The 23,058-nt window shown below is 39.0% G+C and overlaps 1 protein-coding gene across 1 annotated transcript in view; it reads left to right on the forward strand.

Annotated features, from left to right (window-relative positions):
* LOC101487496 (CUB and sushi domain-containing protein 1) overlaps positions 1 to 23,058 on the forward strand; it is a 457,578-nt gene that overhangs the window by 385,562 nt on the left and 48,958 nt on the right. The window contains exons 37-48 of the mRNA XM_024803309.2: positions 312 to 436; positions 548 to 644; positions 1,510 to 1,614; positions 6,189 to 6,307; positions 6,623 to 6,692; positions 7,235 to 7,351; positions 7,860 to 8,069; positions 10,029 to 10,217; positions 10,650 to 10,827; positions 18,622 to 18,767; positions 20,061 to 20,141; positions 22,521 to 22,634. Coding sequence (XP_024659077.2) covers positions 312 to 436; positions 548 to 644; positions 1,510 to 1,614; positions 6,189 to 6,307; positions 6,623 to 6,692; positions 7,235 to 7,351; positions 7,860 to 8,069; positions 10,029 to 10,217; positions 10,650 to 10,827; positions 18,622 to 18,767; positions 20,061 to 20,141; positions 22,521 to 22,634 — 1,551 coding nt within the window. The remainder of the gene's footprint in view (positions 1 to 311; positions 437 to 547; positions 645 to 1,509; positions 1,615 to 6,188; positions 6,308 to 6,622; positions 6,693 to 7,234; positions 7,352 to 7,859; positions 8,070 to 10,028; positions 10,218 to 10,649; positions 10,828 to 18,621; positions 18,768 to 20,060; positions 20,142 to 22,520; positions 22,635 to 23,058) is intronic.

Here is a 23,058-nt window from a genome sequence, read left to right on the forward strand (position 1 = left end):
TGAAGCATCTTGTACTAGTTAATGAGAGTAATGATTGAAGTTTAATTCTAAAACTAAATGCATCCATGTGAACTCTAGGGTTCCTGTTGAGAGCTGTGTTTTTTGTAAAAAGCCTCAACTTTCACCTCAGTTTATGCCATAAAAGGTGTTTGTTTTCCTATTTTTCCTGTCTGGCTCGCTGTTGTTATAATTTGAAGACCATATTGTGTTTTTTTAGGAACGAAGAGCCATATTCCAATATCCTGCCCCATCTGTTGGCATTTAGTTATAATGTTTTGCCAAGAATTGTGGATTTTATGTCTTCATTCTAGTTCCCTGCAGTGGTAATTTGACTGAACGTCGCGGGACAATACTGTCTCCTGGCTATCCTGAACCCTACCCAAACAGTCTCAATTGTCTGTGGAGGATTCATGTCAGTGAAGGGGCTGGGATTCAGGTACAGATATATATACACTTAAATATAAATGCATAGTCTACTGGATATACACTAATTTTGGAGGAAGCTGTTGGCTGTTGTGTTCATTTATTATCATTGTTGGCTATTTAGATCCAAGTAATGACATTTGCTACTGAGCACAACTGGGACTCTCTGGAGATCTACGATGGAGGAGACATGACAGCTCCCAAATTAGGGTCATTTTCTGGTAAGACAGCATGCTCACACATGCACCTAAATGCATTAAGTTATGCACAGACACACATGCAAACAATGTCCTATGATGGATGAGAGATGACAGCTTCTAAACTATGGATACACACACACACAAACACACAAGATCTATGATGAATTAGATATGGCAGCTCTTAAACTATAGATACACACACATATGGCATACACCGGAGAGCTGTGATGGATGAGTTGTAATACCAAAAATATGATATATATCTTAAATAAAGAATAAATCTTTTTAAGACACAGAATTCTTCCAATTCTAAGCAGTCAGTAAGAAGAGTGTCACCATGAGACTGAAGGTGGAGGAAAAGGAAAATAAAAAAGGGATAGAAAGAAGACAGGCAGGGATAAAGAATGATCTAACCTTTTATGATTTCCCTGCAGAGTTTCCCCTGTGACCTGCCCCAAGCACATACCTGTCACACAGCTATCACACATAAAACATGTTGCCCATAGGGCAACGCACACACCCACCCACACACAACTGACTGCGCCCTTCTAAGGAAGGCACACCGGGGAGCTACCCACTATAACCACAGTGATCTGGTGTTGACCACTGAGCAGCTTCACTGGGCATATAAGGCCGCTTCACATAAGGACACTAAAATGCTAGCTATCCATGGAGGGTGAGGGGTTGTTCACCTTCTCTGCACATAATTTCCCAGCTGGTCCTGGGATTTAAATAAGACTTATAGTCTAAGTCTTGCTGAAAAAGAGGCACCATTACGTAGAAAGGGGTTCCTTCCTGTATATCTAATATTATATTCCTCAAACTTTAATGCTTTTTCTAATCATTCACCTGGTCTATGATATCTTTATTTTTTGTGTTTTTTCAGGGACAACAGCTCCTGCTCTCCTCAACTCAACATCCAATCAGCTCCTTCTTCACTTTCAAAGTGACATCAGTGTGGTGGCAGCAGGCTTTCACCTAGAATACAAAAGTAAGGGAACACTGTTAAGATTCATACTAGGATAGCACGATGCAATGCTAGATTCATTGGCTGGAAAGAACATACTCGTTGATGCACAAGAACCAAGAATTGAATCGATTTTGGGTCTCTTCTTTCAAGAATCTACAAATGCACACAGACAACAATACAGCCAGAACTTTAACATTAAATAGCAAGAGTCAGTGACCTGAACTGGTACTGCCTGAGAGCATGCACACATACTGAGACCCACACTGGAGCACACACGCAGAATGCTCACCTGGAGGGACTTAACAGAATCAAGTAGACTTAGACACACACTCACTTGCGTGCACATACACACACAAATATGTAGATGGACAAAGGTATTAACATCATGCTTTTACACACCCGTCAGAGCATGGTTGTGCTTTTTATTCCTTTGTAGTTGTTTTAACTTAGAATCACTTCTAGATCAATGAACATGTCCCCTTTTGTAAATATGCATGGGGGTTTCAGTGTTTGTGTGAATACGTGCATTTCTCTGTGTGTGTAGCGAGTGCACATATTTGAGCCTCCGTTGTCTGTGTTTTGCTACGCTCTGAATTCCTTGTGATGGCATGTTGATGCACACAAACTAGCAAGATTGGTCACTTTTAGGGGTGCTATATTGCTTCTGTGTGTACACACACACACATCTTGCCTAGTGTGGTAGACCGCAGCCTCTATGGATCTTGTGCTCAGAGTTGTGTGCTGCCATGATTAGTGCCTCTGTGCTGTCTTTCAGTCCAGCTTTGTCCAGCCACTGGTAGAATTTCTGGATGTCAGCCACTTCATCTATCTGCTGGTGGTACATACCGTGCAGGGGCCTGTCCTTCCATGATGGTTCCTCCTCTTCCTCCTCTTTCTTGAGTTTCTGCTGCCTGAGGAATTCACTGAGCACGGAGTCGGTTGGAGCCATCCTCCTGATGTATTCATGGACGTTGGCTGTCTCATTCTGGACTGTGGTGCTGACACTCACCAGTCCCCGGCCTCCTTCGTTCCGCTTAGCATATAGCTTCAGGGTGCTGGACTCGGGGTGAACCCCTCCATGCATGATCAGGAGCTTCCTGGTCTTGATGTCACTGGCTTCTATCGCCTCCTTTGGCCAGCTTATTACCCCAGCAGGGTACCTGATCACCAGCAGGGCGTAGGTGTTGATAGCCCGGATCTTGTTCTTACCGTTCAGCTGACTCCTCAGGACTTGCCTGACCCTCTGCAGCTACTTGGTGGTTGCAGCTTTCCTAGCAGCCTCTTCATGGTTCCAATTTGCCTGTGGGATCCCCAGGTGCTTGTAACTGTCCTCTATGTCTGCAATGTTGCCTTCTGTTAGCTCGGCCGCTATGATGCCTGACAGGAGCGTCCATGTGGTACTAAGGCAGGTTATTGGTCGGTAGTTGGATGGGAGCGGTCCCTTTGGGGGTCCTTGAAGATCAGGTCTGTCTGGCCTTCGGTTAGCCATTCCGGGTGTCTCTCGTCAACTAGCAGCTGGTTCATCTGTGCTGCCAGACACTCATGGAGTGCAGTCAGCTTCTTCAGCCAGTAGGTGTGAACCATGTCAGGGCCTGGTGCTGTCCAATTCTTCATACTGGAGACCCTTTCTTGGATGTCTCCCACTGTGATGGTTACTGGACTCTGTTCAGGGAGGTTGCTGTGGTCTGCTCTTAGATCCACTAGCCACTGAGCATTGTTGTTACGGGTCGTGTCCTTCTCCCATCAGGGAGAAGTATTGCTCCGTCTCCAGCCTTGGTGATGCTGTTCTCATATTGTTCCCCTGCCACTGAGAGTACACCTTGGCTCATTCTGTGGAGAACAACTGGTTCATTCTCCTGCCTTCTATCTCTCTGTTGTACATCTTCAATCAGCTGGCCAAGGCTGTGAGTCTTTGCTTAGCAGTTTCCAAGGCTTCGGGTATGGACCTTAATCTCTGCATCTTTTCAACTTGGCTGTTAATAATGGATACACAGAGATTGTTGAGGCGTGGCTCAGGGGAGGGTAGAGAAGGAAAAGGGAGGAGTCAGACGATAAATGATAGGTAAGGTTAGAATGAAAGGCTAAGGGAAAAAGGACACAAATCTTCATTGTTGTCCATATTCTTATGACCATGTGTCCTTGTAGCATTTCTGTCTTCTCAAGTAATGTTTTCAAATATATGCCAAATACCAACACAGTACATGATATTTAATTTTGTTTACTGGAAAGAAATCTTTTTGTTCTTTTCATGGAACCCAGTTCCTTCCCAGAGCACCTTAAAAAATATCTTGCAGGTTTCACACTAGAGTTTTACTTATCTTAAAATGATTGTCAGCTCTTCATTATGTAGCAGACGTTTGCCTTCCAGAGAGGTTCTGTACAGGAGACCCCAACACAAAGTAGGCTTTTAACTTTTTTATTAAACAAAGTTTTCCGGAGATGAGTCAACTTACCTGTTCAAAAGGTGATCAGAATAGATGCATCAAAATTATTATTTGACCACGGTTGATACTTCGATTTGATCCTTCTTTTAAACACTATTTTTTTTAAAAACTTGCAAGACATTAAAAGACTAAACTCTTACTGATGATTTCAACTTTATGATCTTCAAATTCACAATCAAAACTCAAATGATAGAACTATTTCTGCAACAATATCTCTTATTCGCCCATCTTTCACTGCACTGTCTTCTGATTTCCCAAGAGGCAATCTCAGTAACAGAAACTTTTATCTGGAGTTCCAACAACAAACCATGAGTATTTGATTCGTTTGTTACATATTGCTAATTAGCAGGTTACTTTAAATACTTTAAATGGATGTATCTGGATGGGTAAAGTTGCTGACATCTTAGCACTCTCCCCTTTTGTCCAAATATGATCACCTTTGTGTGTGTACAACATGATGACAGTCATAGCACCTCAATCAACACCTCACAACCTTCACAAACACTGTTATGGAAGCTATCTTTTGCATATTTTCCATGTATTTACTCTGGGTTTTCTATAGGAAGAAAGATATCAAACATTCATGAGTAAAAAAATGTCAGTGTGGGAGCGTGTATAAGTGGGCAGAAAACATCTCCTGAAGACGTGAATTTTGTAATTATATTTTCATAATTTTAGGCAGACTAGAGGGTGTTTCATCTGAAGGGCAGAAAGAGGGATCTTTTTCCCTTGCCTGTCCTCACATAAACTGGAACAAAAGTATTGTAAATCCAGTCAGTTAGACTTAAATGCTGACACTGTCTAGTCGTAGTCTAGTGGCCCTAGTGGAGTGGTTTGTGGTGCTGTCAGCATTTCACAGGGCATTACTGCTCCCTCATTCCCGGGGAAAAACAGTGCGCTCGCACACAGAGAGAGAAAGATGGTCAGCCAAATGGAATACTTTCATTGATCAGTTGTCATGACAGCCCGCTGATTCTCTGCATAATAATACACTGTGTGTGTGTGTATGCGTGTGTGTAGAGTCTCCCGCAGCTTTTTCACTTTTGGTCCATCTAAAAAAAAAAAAAGAAGTACCCTTCAGTCCTTCTTCAAGCACTTTTTCATGTACAAGTCGCCCATGCGCACACACTCACAAATGTCATTCAGTGAATCTCGGCCACCTGGATGCGTGTGCATGTATGTGTGTGTATGTGTGTGTAAGCTCAGTGGGCTTGCAACGTTTTGCTGGTAGGAAGGTAGATAATGAACCAAGAAGTCCACACACACACACACACACACACACACACACACGCACACACACGCACACATACAAACATTCACCCCTCTGTCTCCTCTTCTTTTGCTCTCTATCCCTCTCCCACCCCTTTGTTGCCATGGTAACCGCTCTGGGGCAGGCTCCTGCGGAAGTTTCCTCAAATGTCTGCACTGACACACACGCACACACACGCACACACACACACAGATACACTCCTACCGATGCTATTTGATAAGGGCCTGCTGCTGTCAAACTTATTAAGGATGTGTTTAACCTTTATTGTGTTGGGAATACATAACCAAAAGTCATTGTGTTACCTTCACATATTTTTAAGCACGTCTCAGAAGCTGCTGTCGACATCGAAAAAGTTCAGGCTTTATCATTGTACTAGCTGTCAATTCTAAAATGAGCTTTTGTGTATGACAAAAAGACATTAGAGCTTTTGTGACTTAATCTTGTGAATTATATATCCATCAAATTAATCTCTATAATTATAAAAAGCCAACCTGCTCAGACACACTATTTTGGGGTAAACAAACAACTTATAAACTTGGGTAAACTTGTGTGTTTGTTGTGATGTTGTTTTATAATCAGTTTGTTCATGTCAAGATAAAGGTCACATACAGGTGAATGAGGAAGACAGGAAAGGCTTCCTGGAGATACTGCAGTTGAAGCTTAGCAGAGAGCACAGGGAAAATAAAACGATTTTAGTTGGCCATAAGATGAACGACTATAAGGACAAACATTGATTTTCCATGTCTGCGTAAAACTTTTAGAACTGATGACAACATCACTTTTACATTTTATTTCTGTGTGCTCAAGTCCAAAACACATGAATGGACCCAGAGAGCGAGAAGACGAAATAACAGTTTTGTTCATTTCATTGATTGTTACAGCGGTTGGACTTACCACTTGTCCAGAACCAATGATCCCAGCTAATGGAATTAAAACTGGAGACAGATATATGGTCAATGAGGTGGTGGCATTCAGTTGTGAACCTGGTTACACTCTGCAGGTAATGAACACACTCACACAAACTGACCATTAGACAAATGTTCAAAAATATTTTTACCCTGGTGTCATATAGTAGGTCATGGGTTCTCATGTATTTATTTAGGAGTATTAAAACATTAGATGCTTATTAAATATGAATTTTCCGGTTTTGAAAAATGCGATTGTTATGCCTTTGCTTCCACTTCCTTTAAAAAAAACTTTTTTTTTCTTTTTACAAAAAAAGGAAAAAGAATACAGTTACCTGGTGAAGATATATCAGCATTCCTTACACTTACATATTTTTTAACAAGTTTAACCACTGTGTGATTACTTTCAGGGTCACTCTCACATTTCCTGCATGCCCGGGACAGTGCGTCGATGGAACTACCCACCCCCTCTATGCATAGGTAACGCGCTCAAATGCAAATACACTGCACCACTGGCTAAATTGTGTTACGAGTGAGCGATTCAGTTTGGAAGAAAATATGTCCTACTGGTGTATCAAAGTGACATAAGTACTCAGGCACACTGGATATGTTTACTTATGTGTGTGTGTATGTGTGTGTGTGTTATTTGTACCCTTTATGCAATAGTGTTGTGTAACCTTGATGTTTGCATGGAGACTTAAATAATTCAGTCCTTGGTAAAAGATCTCAGAAGCCAGTTCCAGTTAAACTCGACTTGACATGTCAGGACCAGCTTTCCAGACCTGCTTTACCTATTTCTGCAAGAGATATTTGCATCAACCCTTTTATGTCCAAAAATGTCTATAGAAAAGGATGCCATAACAAGGCTCTTACTTAAAAAGATATGTATTATTCACCACTGCGGCTGATGAATTTACAGAATTTTGTGAACAACACATCACTTGAACTTCACTGTCGAAGCAGTGATCTTTAAACTACGTTGTTCAGTGTTAACAGTGTGTTTGTTTTCCCTGTGGTTTCAGCTCGTTGTGGTGGGGTGCTGACTGAAATGAGTGGTGTCATCCTTAGTCCAGGTTTCCCTGGCAACTACCCCGGCAACCTGGACTGCACCTGGCAAATCACCCTGCCAACTGGATATGGTAAGTAGTATGGATGTAAGAGCATTCCTAAAAAATAGGTGTCACTTTCAGTACATCTGCTGGCTAAGTTGTTTGTAGCACAGAATATGCAGCAGATTTATATCTATATATTTGTTTGCTATGTGCTGGTAAATACAGGAACTGGAAATTTTAGGGGGACGTAGTATTTATTATTTTGTGTGTATGATATACATTTGCAAAAAGTGTAATAGATTATGTAAATAAAAAAAAGAAAACCTGGGCAATAAATGTACAGTTGTATTTTTGATGCAAGTTATTATGTACAAAAAACACAATAAAATAGTCAAAAAATATTGCAGTGAAAATAGACAAAAAATATTTCAAACCATGTAAACGTACTGCACTCGATTAGTAAACGTGCACCATGTGTGTATGCTGTGTGCACATTATGCAAGTAAAGTAAAGCTCTTCTTAGTATTGAAATAATGTACTATCAGGTCTTTTATATAGTCGTTTATAGCATGTGTCTTTATAATTTGCATTACAGGAGCTCATATTCAGTTCCAAAACTTCTCTTCAGAAGACAACCATGACTTCCTAGAAGTCAGGGCTGGTCCACAGCACAGCTCATCCCTTATTGGTCAGTTTACTGGCTCACAGCTCCCACCCCCTTTACTGAGCACTACCCACCTGACGATCATCCACTTCTACAGTGACCACTCAGAGAACCGGCCAGGATTCAAACTGACCTATCAGGGTGAGTTGATGGGTGGTTTTTCTCTTTTTAGATCTCTTTTGTTTGTTTGTTTTGGTTTGGGTTTTTTTTAGTCAATACAGTCTTTACAGATATCAGACCCTGAATTATTATTGCAGGCATCTACAGTCCCTCAAGGGTCACTATGATAACAGACCTGTGTTGAAATGAGTCCCATTGTTTAGTTTGTCCAAATTTATTCAATGCAATGATTCATAAAAATGGTCTGCTCAAATGCTCTGAATAAATTAATATCCCAAACCTAGTAGCCACAGTGCAAAGCTTTCACAACTCCAAGAAAGAAAGTATTGCTATGAGGTTTTGAGCTTTGATCCATGAATGAGTCATGCTAAAGACTTAAAAACCTCATGGCTTTCCTCTCATCATTAAAAATGATGGATTGTTAGTAAGCCCCTGTGAGAGACTGGCATCTTGTCCAGCAGGCTTTACTTGTAGCCCTAAGTGCTTCACTTCAAAGACACAAGAGATGCACTGTGGGCCTATATGCCAGCATAACTAGAACAAGGCTTATTCAATTTCAAATAAGCAAACTCAAAATCATGTGCGCATGAATGTGAGTTCCCTTTTTTCCTCCGATTTGGAAGTCCTCTAGCACTGCAGTCAGTATCACTGTTATCCCGCTGTTGTTTGTAGAGGATGCAGACAAGCCTCCTCACGTGGAGTTGCACCAGATGCTTTTTTTAACAGTTCTTTGATGAGAAGATGCAATGCAGACAGAGGTCCACAACACCACCTCCAACCTCGGTGCATACTTTCTCAATATTACGTACACACTCTGGTTTTGTATTCAAGGGCATAACATGTTTACAGTTAAAAAGGCTTAATAGCTGCAAGAAAATTATTAAAAGCTGAGTTGGATAAGCACTCTATGCCAAAAAAATCAGTGTGAATACATACACACACATTTCAACTCAAATGTCGCTTATAAAAGCTTAAGGGAGTTCTTATTCCAGTTTTAGGTTTTGGCACGCTGACATTGCTGCACCTTTTAAGTACACTTTTGTACATAGAAAGTTTAAATGTTGCCCTGGGAATCTGCTGGAACCACATTCTTGGCTGTAGTTTCATTGCTGCGAGTAATACTCCTTCCAAGTGCACATCTTTTGGCCTTCATTTTCCACAATCACCATAGTTCTTTATTACCTCCATGAATTTCTGTGGTGTCATATCCTTTCATATTCACTCATCTCATTGTTGCTCTCTTATGAGAGATCTGCGTCTATCACATCTTTCTGTCTCTTCTGTTCTATTTCTGCAATGATCTGTTAACCTTATTAGCTTTTGTTTAGCTAGGATCAGCTGTATTATTTGTTGCATGTCCTGCTTGGACTTGAGGTCTTGCACTGTGAACATCCCGCCCCTCAAATGCATGTTAAGCCATTCTTTCCTACCTTGTACAGCCTGCTGCTACCAGCATAGACCACACCCAAGAGCATTTTGCACAATCTGCATTGTGGATGCTGTCTAGTGCAGCAGACACAATTTGTATTGACCAGGTGCTGAATGCTTGTTCTAGTGTTTTTAGGTGCTGCCTTTCTCTCTAGCCTTTTGTAACAATTGGGATTCCGATATCAGCCACCTCTGCTCTCTGTCAGCGGCACATTTAATGAAGGAGCTTGACTTGCCATGACACTCACGCAGAGTGAGAACTGCCCTAAATATACCTGTGGTACTGACATTTCCTCAGGCAAGTGCTAGCATGCCGTGTATACCTTTGCCCGATAACTGTGTAGGAGGAGATCACATCTATTGATGTTGCTGCATTAGCTATTACTTGTTGTCTCTGTGGGTCAGAGATTCTTTTCAGTTTACCTCAAATCCATTACCGGTAGACAGAAAATTTTAAAAATGTAAGAAACTTGGAAAAATAAATGACTTTTTTCTTCCCCAGTTTCACATATCTCTACCTACCTCACATATATCTCTTATCTCTATCTGTAGGCTACCAACTTCAAAACTGCCATGATCCATTTCCTTTTGCAAACGGTGACATCATCAACAATGATTACAGCGCTGGGCAATCTATAACTTTTCAGTGCTACCCTGGTTATGTTTTGATTGGACACACAGTGCTAACATGCCTGCATGGTATCAACCGGAAGTGGAACCACCCATTTCCACGATGTGAGGGTAAGAATAAGTCATAGCTTCTTGATATATTAGTATTTTGGAAAATATAAATACTTTTAAATTGGTTTTAAAAATAAAGATGTATTTAAAATGTGGAGGTCGTATAGTAGAAAGTTTATTTCATGCTGTTACACCCTTACCAAACAAGCAGTTGCAATTTCTAATGTAGACATTTAGAAAATGAAAATTTTTTTTCTTTCACCGGTATCACAAGTTGACATTGTAAACAATTAATTAGTAAGTCACTTATGTCACTTGGAACATTTACTGGATAAATTATTTGTAAAATTATTATTCTGTCACTTCTGTCGCTTCTTGTTCCAGACTATTAATTACATTCCTCAGTGTTTGGTGTTCAGCAGTCATTCTTGACTTCAGTTTTTTAGCATTTTAGAAAAAGTGAAAATTATGTTATAATTCTGCTTTTTACAGCTCCTTGTGGCTATAATGTCACAGCTGAAAATGGGACCATCTACTCACCTCAGTACCCAAATGAATATCCAAACTCCCAAGATTGCAGCTGGCTCATCACTGTTCCCCACGGACATGGAGTTTATATAAATTTTACCTTACTGCAGACAGAACCCGTCACCGATTACATTGCTGTCTGGTAAGTCTGGGTACAGTTATGGCTTAATATTCATAAAAACACACGCAGACATATACTACACACGCAGAAATGAAGAAGTGTTATTTAATGTCTCATGCATGCAGGGATTGAATCATTGATGGGTAAGTCTTGAGTGTAGTTTCACTCTGTCTACTCTCTGCACATTAATGAGAATACACCAAAAATGTATCAACTTTTACTAAGATTATGCATTCAGTTGTCTGTCTCACACACATTCACACATTCTCCTCATATTTTAGGGCTATATATTGAATTTTATCCCTGGTATTGATCATCTTTTATTCATTTTTACTTTTCTATTTTCTCTAACGTTAATTATACATAAACTTTATCGTATATGTTCATATGCAGAGACCATACACTATAACCTAGATAATAAAGTACATACGCACACATACACTGTGCTATGTAATGCATACGCAGACTCTTCAGCAGTAATAATAGGATTCAGTGTGGAGGTAAGTGTAATACGGGGTGTATGAGAGCAATGCATTTACAATGGGACCACTGACCAATTCAATCTAACTCAGTACCAAGGCCATACGCAGACTCAGAGAGGGCTCGGGAACTCTGGAAGTAATCATGAGATTCAGTTGGGAGTGGGAAATGTAATGAAAAGAGTGGCAGAGCTGGGTTCACAAATCTAACAAGACTCAGCTGGATCTGAAGCGCCTGGGTCAAGAGAAAATTTCACCTAATATGCATTAATTTTCCTGAATAATAACAGTAGATTTAAACAGTAGATTTATGAGGAAGGAAATTAAGATCCAGCAGATTTTGGTTTTAGCTATACTTGGTGCTTAGGTGAGGTCAGGCTTTACATTTCAGGCTCTAGAGTCAAGCTCTAGGGAGCAAGCATCAGAAATGTAGGCGGTGGGAAAGTAATACATTTACAGTGGGTGACTACTCGCTTTCAATCTCGCCAGCTAAAAGAACCATGGATTCTGCTATGGAGAGGCGTTATGTTGAATTATTTTGCAGTTGCAAATTGATTTCAGTGATTTATGTGTTTTTGGCACATTTCACAGGGAACAAAATTATAAAATCACATTCATAGATTGTAGGGAACCAAAAGAACTCGGTTATTTGAGATTAGTTCACACATAATAGCTCAATGTAGCTATATCTCAGACACATGAATATATTTGGAAGTGACCTGGGGCTGACACTGAGGAGCACAGTGCTTTTCTCATACCCAGTGGGATGCTATCTACCTTCCAGGGTCTTAGACAGCTTAAGAGCACCTAATCCAAAGGTCTACTGCATTATATGCATGTAAATAGAGTCTACTGGCATTAATACTTATCACTTCAAACATCCTCTTATAAAAATGTTTCTTCCTTAATATTCTTTTTGACTTTTCGACTTACCCAGACAAAACCGAATATGCTTTTCATGTGGAAAATTGAAGCGATTTAACAGGAACAGTGGGTTTTACAGTGAATTACCAGACTACATTAAATTTACTATATGAACTCAGGCCTGCTGAATTTTTTTCTTTAATGATGGAGTTTGTATTTGAAATACTTTTAATTATATGCATCAGCGGTGAACTGTTAATAAAACAGGATAACTGACGTTATCTAATTGAACTCATAAGAGCATAAGATCGCAGCCACAGGTTTTATAATGATTTGGGACTACTTGGATGCTCTAATTCAGTCGGATAGAAAGTGGAATAAGACAATGTTTGTGCTGCTGAAAACGGGTCACACTAAATATGAAAAAACAAACTTGCTCTCAGTTTAAAAGAAATTACTGTACTGAAAAGGAAAGGGCTTTCAAAAAATGTCCTTTTTTACGTAGTAAATAGTACAGTATAAATGCTAATGAAATGGCCAAAATTGGACTTGGGAGTGGTGCATTCACAGAACCTTTCTTTGATTCAGACTGAGCAACAAATTGCTGCCGTTAGTAGAAGCTCACAATCACCAGTTGCATTTATAGTTAAGTCAGAGATCTACCTGTTACGCACGAAAACCCCCAGAATGCACTTGCACTGATGTGATCGTTAATTACTACTGGCTGCTCTTTGCAGTCACGCTGATTTCCTTTTCCCCTGTTTTGGCCTGTCATTACTCAAACTTGTTACAAATGTCTTTTGAATGCTCTTTATCTTGGTGTGTTTGCATCATATCGCAGTGATCCGTGTTTGCTGGTTTCTGTCCTGTACACCCTTGGGGTTTATGTGACAGCAGCTGCATCCAGATGTCAGGGACTAAAGCCAAACAGCCTCTGTGGTCTTCCACTTGTTGTGTTTGGCTGTATGCCAAATACCACTGCTAACAGTGGGCATCAGATCTAACATCAGAGCAACACAGTACAGTAGTTAATGGTGCTGGACACTCAATAAAAAAAGCAGTATTTCTTTATATACTTTAAACAAAATAATACTGGCAATATTTTATGCAATATTAGATGCTTTGTGTCACATTCAATATATCCCTGTGGTGGATGAGAATGAAATTTAGAATAATGTCGGTAAATAATTCAGATTTTATTCTCAGCTCAGAATAATAATTATACATTATCAGCATTCAATCAATATCAATGCAATATTTTGATATGCTCGGGGGGGAAAGTGGATTCTGAAATGTTATAACGTCTGAAATGTTATAAACTGAAATGATATCTAGAAAGATTAAGATAATAACCTGGCTTCAGAATGTAATCATCATTTTGCACCTGGAATCTCCAGATATCCTAAACTGTAAAATGCCCTCACCACAAAACAGCTCCTTTCCAAACTGCCCTTTGAAAGTATTCTGAAGATCAGGGTGTGGCTGCTGGGCTGGAGTCAGCATGCAACATCTGCTTTAACATCAGTCTGGATTCTTGGCCTAGCTTTGCATTAGCATGTTGTCTGTGCACACGCTTGCAAAGAGCAGACGTTCTGTTAGAAGGGGGTCGTTTCAGTCCTGGATGCACATTCCACTTTACAACAAAAACAACTTTTGAGGTTTTTCTGTTTTCTTTTCTATCTACCTGGCGTGCAGATAACTGAGGAACCATTGTAACGCAAGTGTCGACATGACTGTAACTGTAATGTAATTACAGAATTTAGTATGGTAACATCTTACAGTACTTACTACATTACTGAAAAATGTCATGAGATTACAGTAACGCATTACATACAACAAATCTCGGTTGACGAATGGGAAAGGGAGGTCAACAGGAGGTCAGAAGCAGAGATGAGTAGTCAGGCATCCAGCCTCTGTTTCTGCCTGTTCATGTTTCTAAAGTAAAATCACTGTGGAGATCGCTTTGAAGTTGTTTTGAAGTTTGGGCTGTTTTTCAATTTTGCTTTGTGTTTTCTGCTTTCTGTTCTTACCTAAAAGTAAGATCGTGTATGTGTCCATATTGGGGAAGGAATTTGTGCTGTTGTGTAGGAGTGTGGCCTATAGGTTTATATTGCTGGTAATTATGTGGCAAGGCCATTTTACGGTACTTAAGCAATTAAGTAATGTACTGTATTACTTTTAAGTTATGAGTAATGTGTAATAAATTACCTTTTTTGAGTAACAACCCCAACATCAATCGAAAATGAGTTATTTAAACTTATTTTGAAATTATGCTGAAATAGCTATAATATGATTATGCACAAATATTATATCACCTCCCTCTTCTGTTCATCATCATGTGTAAAATTCTTCCCGTGTATTATTATGCTTCGTGTGCCTTTGAAGACAAACAAGTATGGTTTGTGAAAAACATAACCATGAAAAAATGAAGCTTTGATGGTTTGAATATCCACAAGTGCTTCATCTACCCACATCTAATCATCATGCACAATGACAAATGTCTAATGTCTTCTGGAGCCACATGCCTTTATTCAGTGTAATCAAGCCACATTACAATTAATTTGTCGAGCTGTTTGTTTCTCCTTTTTCCCCCCACCTCAAATTGATAGAAGACATATTTGGCCGCAGATTGTAACTAGGTTGATATTTTTGGAACAGTAACTGCCTACTCTCTAAATGAAGCCAAACAAAAACAGAGTAATAGCCACCGTACTCTCATTAGCCAAACTGGTCCTGGCACTGGTCCTGGCTCCTGTTTTTATTTCTTACTAATACGATGCAGAGGTGCAGAATGATGGATGAGTGATGATTGATGGAGGGGTGCAGTGATCAACACTGTCACCTCTCAGTAAAAAAGCCCTTGGGATAGAATCCCTGTGCTTGCTTGCCTTCCACAGTCCAAAGGCATGCATGTGTTTGAATGTGAGCATGCGTGGCTGTCTGTCTTTCTGTGTTAGCCCTGCAATGGACGGGTGGCCTGTGCTGTCCAAGGTGTACCCTACCTTTCTCCACAGTGACAGCTGGGGTAGGCTCCAGCCCAGCTCCAGTGACTCCAAATCTGATGTGCCATTTGGATTTGTTAGGTGCTAAATCATGTCAGCCCCTGTCACTCTAATTACATATCTTCTCAATACCATCCTTTTCTCGGCTGCACTGTAATTTTGTCAGTCACACGTATTACAAAGTGCACAGCAGATGAGCAGTGCAAACTCTTAATAAATCTGATTTATTGTATTTTTTAACCTTCATTTCCAAAAGCAATGCTTACTTAGAATATGTGGCAGAGCTTCTCATTCTTTGTTCCCGACCATGTTGTTACACCAAGTGGGGTTTTTTGGTCTTCTTCACATAAGTATTTGACTTTGCATTACTAGCTTTATTAAATTGCTTTTATAGATGTATAGTTTTCTTTTGATTCACCGAATTAAATGTCACTAGCAAAACTTTTTTCTCTACAGTTTCAGACTTTTTGCCCTTTTTCAATTATAAATTATAAATAGAGCTCTGAAATACATCCATGTGTTAATAAATAGGAGAGAAAATGTCTTTTGGGCTAAGAAAGGTATTGCTATTGGGTTTGTGTGTTTTTCAGTGAGTAAAAATAGAGTCTAGAAATTCTAACAGTTTTAATTCAAATGACCCATATAGCACATTTTGATCTTCCAAATGAGCTCCAACACCTTCAGAAGACCTTGAATTATTGAGGAGCCAAGAGATCCCAGGCACTCTTCATGAATTAAAATTTTAAAACCCTTGTTTAATCCAATGGCATGTTCATTAAAAACCTAAAACTGGGCATTTAGGAGTGTTAGAAAATGTAACCTTTCAACAACATTCAATATTTAATGAGTGAAGTTAAGCCTTTAATCTGTGGGTTTTGTTCAACGAACTTGTTTGAAATGGGTGATAAAAACAAAGAAAAGAAGAAAAAAATATTCTTGCAGCCACTTTAGTAGACTAATGTGGACATTCCAGACACATATGTTTTATGTTATTACCAAATTCTGTTTTTTGTTTCATTTGTTTAAATGCAGTCAGCAGAAGGAAATCACTCTACAACTAGCAATTCATAACAGTTTGAAAGTGATTTTAAGTCCTTGCCCTTCTTTGGAGATGCAGCAGAAACATGTACACAGTGTTGACATATTACACATTTTTTTTTATATTGACTGGATGTAGCCCTTTAAAAAGTTCATCACTAAAATGTATTTTCTTCAATGGGAATCAACAAATGTGCAATTCACTTGTATTTTTATTTTTATTCCTATTTATCCTATTTATCCCCTTCGTATATTTTATTTATATTTGTCTCTGTATTTTTATATATATATATATATATATATATATATATATACAGTGGGGCAAAAAAGTATTTAGTCAGCCACCGATTGTGCAAGTTCCCCCACCTAAAATGATGACAGAGGTCAGTAATTTGCACCAGAGGTACACTTCAACTGTGAGAGACAGAATGTGAAAAAAAATCCATGAATTCACATGGTAGGATTTGTAAAGAATTTATTCGTAAATCAGGGTGGAAAATAAGTATTTGGTCACCTCAAACAAGGAAAATCTCTGGCTCTCACAGACCTGTAACGTCTTCTGTAAGAAGCTTTTCTGTCCCCCACTCGTTACCTGTATGAATGGCACCTGTTTGAACTCATCATCTGTATAAAAGACACCTGTCCACAGCCTCAAACAGTCAGACTCCAAACTCCGCCATGGCCAAGACCAAAGAGCTTTCGAAGGACACCAGGAAAAGTATTGTAGACCTGCACCAGACTGGGAAGAGTGAATCTACAATAGGCAAGCAGCTTGGTGTGAAAAAATCAACTGTGGGAGCAATCATCAGAAAATGGAAGACATACAAGACCACTGATAATCTCCCTCGATCTGGGGCTCCACGCAAGATCTCATCCCGTGGGGTCAAAATGATCATGAGAACGGTGAGCAAAGATCCCAGAACCACACGGGGGGACCTGGTGAATGACCTGCAGAGAGCTGGGACCAAAGTAACAAAGGTCGCCATCAGTAACACACTACAACGGCAGGGAATCAAATCCCACAGTGCCAGACGTGTTCCGCTGCTGAAGCCAGTGCATGTCCAGGCCCGTCTGAAGTTTGCCAGAGAGCACATGGATGATACAGCAGAGGATTGGGAGAATGTCATGTGGTCAGATGAAACCAAAGTAGAACTTTTTGGTATAGACTCAACTCGTCGTGCTTGGAGGAAGAAGAATACTGAGTTGCATCCCAAGAACACCATACCTACTGTGAAGCATGGGGGTGGAAACATCATGCTATGGGGCTGTTTTTCTGCCAAGGGGACAGGACGACTGATCCGTGTTAAGGACAGAATGAATGGGGCCATGTATCGTGAGATTTTGAGCCAAAACCTCCTTCCATCAGTGAGAACTTTGAAGATGAAACGAGGCTGGGTCTTCCAACATGACAATGATCCAAAACACACCGCCCGGGCAACAAAGGAGTGGCTCCGTAAGAAGCATTTGAAAGTCCTGGAGTGGCCTAGCCAGTCTCCAGACCTCAACCCCATAGAAAATCTGTGGCGGGAGTTGAAAGTCCGTGTTGCTCGGCGACAGCCCCAAAACATCACTGCTCTCGAGAAGATCTGCATGGAGGACTGGGCCAAAATACCAACTACTGTGTGTGCAAACCTGGTAAAGACCTATAGTAAACGTTTGACCTCTGTTATTGCCAACAAAGGTTATGTTACAAAGTATTGAGTTGTATTTTTGTTATTGACCAAATACTTATTTTCCACCCTGATTTACGAATAAATTCTTTACAAATCCTACCATGTGGATTCATGGATTTTTTTTTCACATTCTGTCTCTCACAGTTGAAGTGTACCTCTGGTGCAAATTACTGACCTCTGTCATCATTTTAGGTGGGGGAACTTGCACAATCGGTGGCTGACTAAATACTTTTTTGCCCCACTGTATATATATATATATATATATATACATATATATGTGTATATATATATATGTATATATAACTAACTTCTGTCGGTGCTGTGCTTTTTGGAAACCGAATTTCCCAGAGGAACCCGCCCGAGGGATTAATAAAGTTCTATCTTATCTTATCTTAAATGTACTTTTGTAGGTAATTCTACATTTATAAAAATATATATTGAGATGAGGTGTGGATCAATTTTTGCAGGCATGTCAGTGCTCTAGCAGCTGAATACAAAATAAACAACTAAACTACCTACTACTACTAATCATCTAAAAATGTGATTTTGTAACAACAAATTTTGAACAGAATATGAACTTCACATGCGCTATATTAAGAATCATTAATACAAGGAGTGAAACTAATTCACCATAGTTCAAACTGTGTTACCTTTCAGCATGTGCAATGTGACACTTGGTTCCTCTTCTTGCCGGTCAATAGTTTTTAATGTATCCATGTCTTGAGCTTTCCCATCAACTGTTGCTCTCTTTCTATTTAGGGACGGCCCAGATACATCCAGTCCTCAGCTGGGAGTTTTCAGTGGTAACACTGCACTAGAGACAGCCTACAGTACTAGCCCGAAGGTCCTGATTCGCTTTCATTCAGACTTTTCAACTGGAGGCTTCTTCATTCTGAACTTCCATGGTAATTTAAAGCAAATGGCTTATTTCTACATGTTATCTACATTTTCTTGTAGTCTTAGAATTAACAGTGAATAGCTTCGTAACATTAAGTCATAGGCCTTTCAAGATTAAACAACTACCGGGCCATCTTTATTTGACTCTTTTTCATTAGTTTCTATTACTTCTTACTATTATTATTATTTTTTAAATAGTGTTAGTTTACTATCTCATGTTATGTTTTTACTTCAACAAAGGCATAACTGTGGGTTCTTCTTTTCCTCCAACAGTTCAAAGATATGCATGTTAGGCAATGGGTGATTCTAAATTGACTGTAGGTATGCATATGAGCATAAATGGTTTTCTGTCAGTTTGCTAGCCATGATTAATGAGTGACCTGTGCATGGTGAACCCTGCCTCTCAGCCATTATCTGATGGAATAGTCCCCTTTGACCCTAGTTGGAATAGTAGATTAAAAAATTGATAGACATATGGAAGACATTTGAAACCCTAGTTTCATTTTGGTGAAATGTGACCAGCCTCTGAGCAAAGTGCACTTATTTTAGTCAAATACCCTATAACTAAATCTAAGAGTTTGTTCTAAGGAAAAATATATTCATATACTATCTTCATTTTGTCAGGGGAGTTTATAAAAACAAGTCCTATCCAGGCAGTTATAAAGGCAGTTATTTTATAGCATTACAGGTAATTTGACTGTAAAATAAGTTGTGGCCCGTGGTACTTTACTTAACCCAAATTAAAGCTGAACATCTGCAAGTCATTGACATCTTGATTGTTCAATGTAAAATCCACAGTGGTAGAGTACAAAGGCAAAAGTAAAAAAAATTTGATCCAAATATGTTTGGATGATAATCACACTTGAATCCAAGAGTGTTCTGGAACTCTGGATTATGAAGATTTGAGAGTCGGGCTAATTGCTTATATTTCTTTTCATCATATGCTCTATTCTAGGGTTTTTTAAGAAAGTGATCTAGATATGCATCCAAATTAGAATTCCCTTACATGGAGCTTTAATGCTCTGCCAAGCTTTTTGAAATTGAGCTTGGTAATCTTGCTGACAGAAACTAAACATATACTGGTAAATTATAAGGTTTTCTTACCTATTATTCTTACCTATTACCTTTTATAGGCAAGGTCTAATTTTTAGAGAGGGGTGAAAGTGTAAGGAAAGGTGCTGCAGTGATCTACAGTAAGAGAAAAATAACATGATTTTCGTAATATTGCACCAGGTAAATGTGTTTAAGACAACTCCTCAATAGTGAGTACGTTAACCCCTTTTTTCATCTCTTCTCTTTAGCGTACCGTCTTAAGAAATGCCCTCCTCCCCCTGTTGTGGAGAATGCAGAGATGATCTATGAAGATGAGGATTTCCAAATAGGTAATAGACATGATTAATAATCATTGGTTTTGATACGGGGAAAAAATGTTGGCTAAAATTTGCAAAAAACACAACTATAACAGAATAACCTGCAAAACTCTTTTATTGATAACAAGTCGGCTGAACCTGCATTCATGCATGACAAATTTGCTTAATTTAGCACGATTTTTTAAATTATATCGTTTGTTACATTCTTCAGAATTAAAAAGGATCATCAGCCTTATCTAATGTGGTACATCATAAGATCAAAATGAAAAACTACCTGATCAGGCTTGTAGTAGGTCATTATTCTGCTGATTGATTACTTCATTAATCTGCCACATTACTTTGCAAATGCATTATCTAAATATAGCAGGCCCATGCTTGTCTGTCACGGTATTTTTTTTCTTTTGCTTTATTAGTGGTACAGAGGCACTTGTTCATAAAATCCATTCAGTGTACCTCTATGTATCGGTGTCTTAGAAGCAAATATTATAAAAATAATAGTGACACATTTGCAAAGAAAATTATTTTGTACACAATATTTTAAAGCTGTTGCAATTGCCATGTAGTGTATTAGAAAGACAGTCTCACTGGATAGCCCCTGGTTCAAAGGACTTCTTGTGGGATGCTTGCCATAACTGTTCAATAGGGTTGAAGTCAGGGGAATGTGAAACAAAGTTTATCTAAGCCAGCAATCCTTCAGATCCATCATGGTGTAGTATGAGTCGAAGATGCAAACCAGAGGGTGTAGCATATCTTTGAAGAGTGGAGTGCGACTTCTCCTTGGTCATGACTTGTCAATGCCAGTTCCAGAGCAGGCAAAGCACCTGCAGACTTGAATATTCCCACCACACAAATGTCATGTAAAATGTAGACCACCTCACACATAAAGCCTTGTTGGACGTGGGCAAGAATCTGCCCTCATGCTTAGACAAAACGACTAGCCAGTGTATATGTTGTTTGCTGACTGGACATTTATCTGCACTGAAATGGCATTTCTGTCAGGTAACAAAAGGAGGTCACTTTTTTAGGCAAACACCTGGTCATGGTTTGGATAAAGCTATTTACAAAGGCCTCTTGATTTTATATGCAATTTTCCAGGCCTATGTAAATAAACAAACTTTTTCCCCCCATGTTTCATAGAAATGATAGTGTTTTAGGCGGGACCCTGTTATATGTACTACTATCAATCTTTTCATAAACATGCATTTTGGTATAAATGATTGCTTGTCAAGTTTTTTCTTTTCTCTCAGCCCTGTTTTGTGTGTGTGATTTGTGAAAAGCAGCTTGCTTATGGTGACCTTTTAGATCAACAGGGCTGTAATTTAAAAAAAGAAAAGAAAAAAGAAACAGTGATAATAGTCATACTTCATACCTCCTCCGTATAGAGCAACATGAAAAAAGTGCCAAACCTGAGCCCACCACAAGTGAAGCCAATTTGGGCTTGTTTGGCGTAATTATATGCACAAATATTAAAGCTCTCAGACTGTTTGACTGCAGGTGAATTTTACATTCACAAAACCTGCCAGAGTGAATTTCCTTAGAGAGCACTAGCTTTGTTATTGATGTGCTACCAAATTCCAGAATTGTTGAACATTCTCAAGAAAATAATGTGCTTGTTTATTCTGTTTTAAATTGGTCTTATGCTGTGAGGCACTATACGTCTCCTGGAAGTGCGAAGCATGCATTACATCACCCGGTAGATTTACAACACTTTAAGATGGAAAACCTTTCTTGTTTTTCTTTGGAAGGCAAAAGAAGCAACATTAATCTGGTGCTCGCTTCTTAAAAAATACAAATCATAAAATGTCAGAGTTTTTTCCCAAAGTTCATAAAGATAGACTCTTTCAAGCCTTAATGTAATACGCTCCATTTAGAGGGCTGTTGATTGTGGAAATTGTTGTTCCTTCTCTCATCACTCCTTATTTTCTGTAAAGCGATCCTCTTCTCTTGAAATCCAGTGAAACGGGAGGGCATAAAATCTTCACTCTTCATTTGATGCAAATATGTACTCATTTCAGGAAAAGGCGATTTTCGACTAGTCTTCCAACATTAGTCATTTTAGTAATAACAAAATAAGAAGCTCTTCTTTGAAGGGATATACATAGAGATACATTGCGACTTGGCAATTATTTTAAAGATTTGTAGAAAGTCAGTGTGTCATCTGTATTAGTAGTCGATTGCGTCTGTTTAGAGTATTTAATATAGTCTTTTATGTACTTATTATTATCCTTTAGATTGGGGTTACAAATAATGTTGTTTCTTAAAAACAGTTGTGAACCTATCAGTTGAAATTTTATGGTCAAAGTTTTCTTTTCTTTGCCTGCCTCGTGTATAAATTAACAGAATTTATAATGATATATATGTATGTTATATAATATAATTTTCCAATTTTAGGTGATATTGTGAAGTATCGCTGTTTACCTGGATACACGCTGCTTGGAAAGGCAGAGCTTATGTGTAAACTCAACTCTCATTTGCTCTTTGAAACCCCGCCCCCAACATGTCAAGGTAAGGCATATTTTACAGAAATGATCTATCCTAATATGTTATTATCCTCAGTGTATAGTTGGTTTCTCTTAGGTTAGCATGTATATGGTAAACAGAATACCGTATACGTTTTTAAAATGGTTGGTAGTTCTTCGCTTTCTGCACATTTTAGGAACTGTCAAAAACAAAGCAAACCAGACGTTACTGTTGTTGGGTTTTTTTTGCCTATGGAAGAGAATTTACTGTGCACTGACAAGGGACAGATTAAAATAAGAAGTCAAAATCAATACAGCAAAAGCTGAGATATCCTGACATGTAATTCGCCACAAGCTCCAGAATTGACAGATCCTGGCTTTCCATTATTCAACTTCAACTGTCTTTTTGCAAGATCATTCCTGCCTAGTCAACACCCACATTTTCTAGGCTCCCAATTTTGTTGACAAAT

Source organism: Maylandia zebra, linkage group LG1 (assembly GCF_041146795.1).
Source record: "Maylandia zebra isolate NMK-2024a linkage group LG1, Mzebra_GT3a, whole genome shotgun sequence".
Taxonomy (NCBI): domain Eukaryota; kingdom Metazoa; phylum Chordata; class Actinopteri; order Cichliformes; family Cichlidae; genus Maylandia; species Maylandia zebra.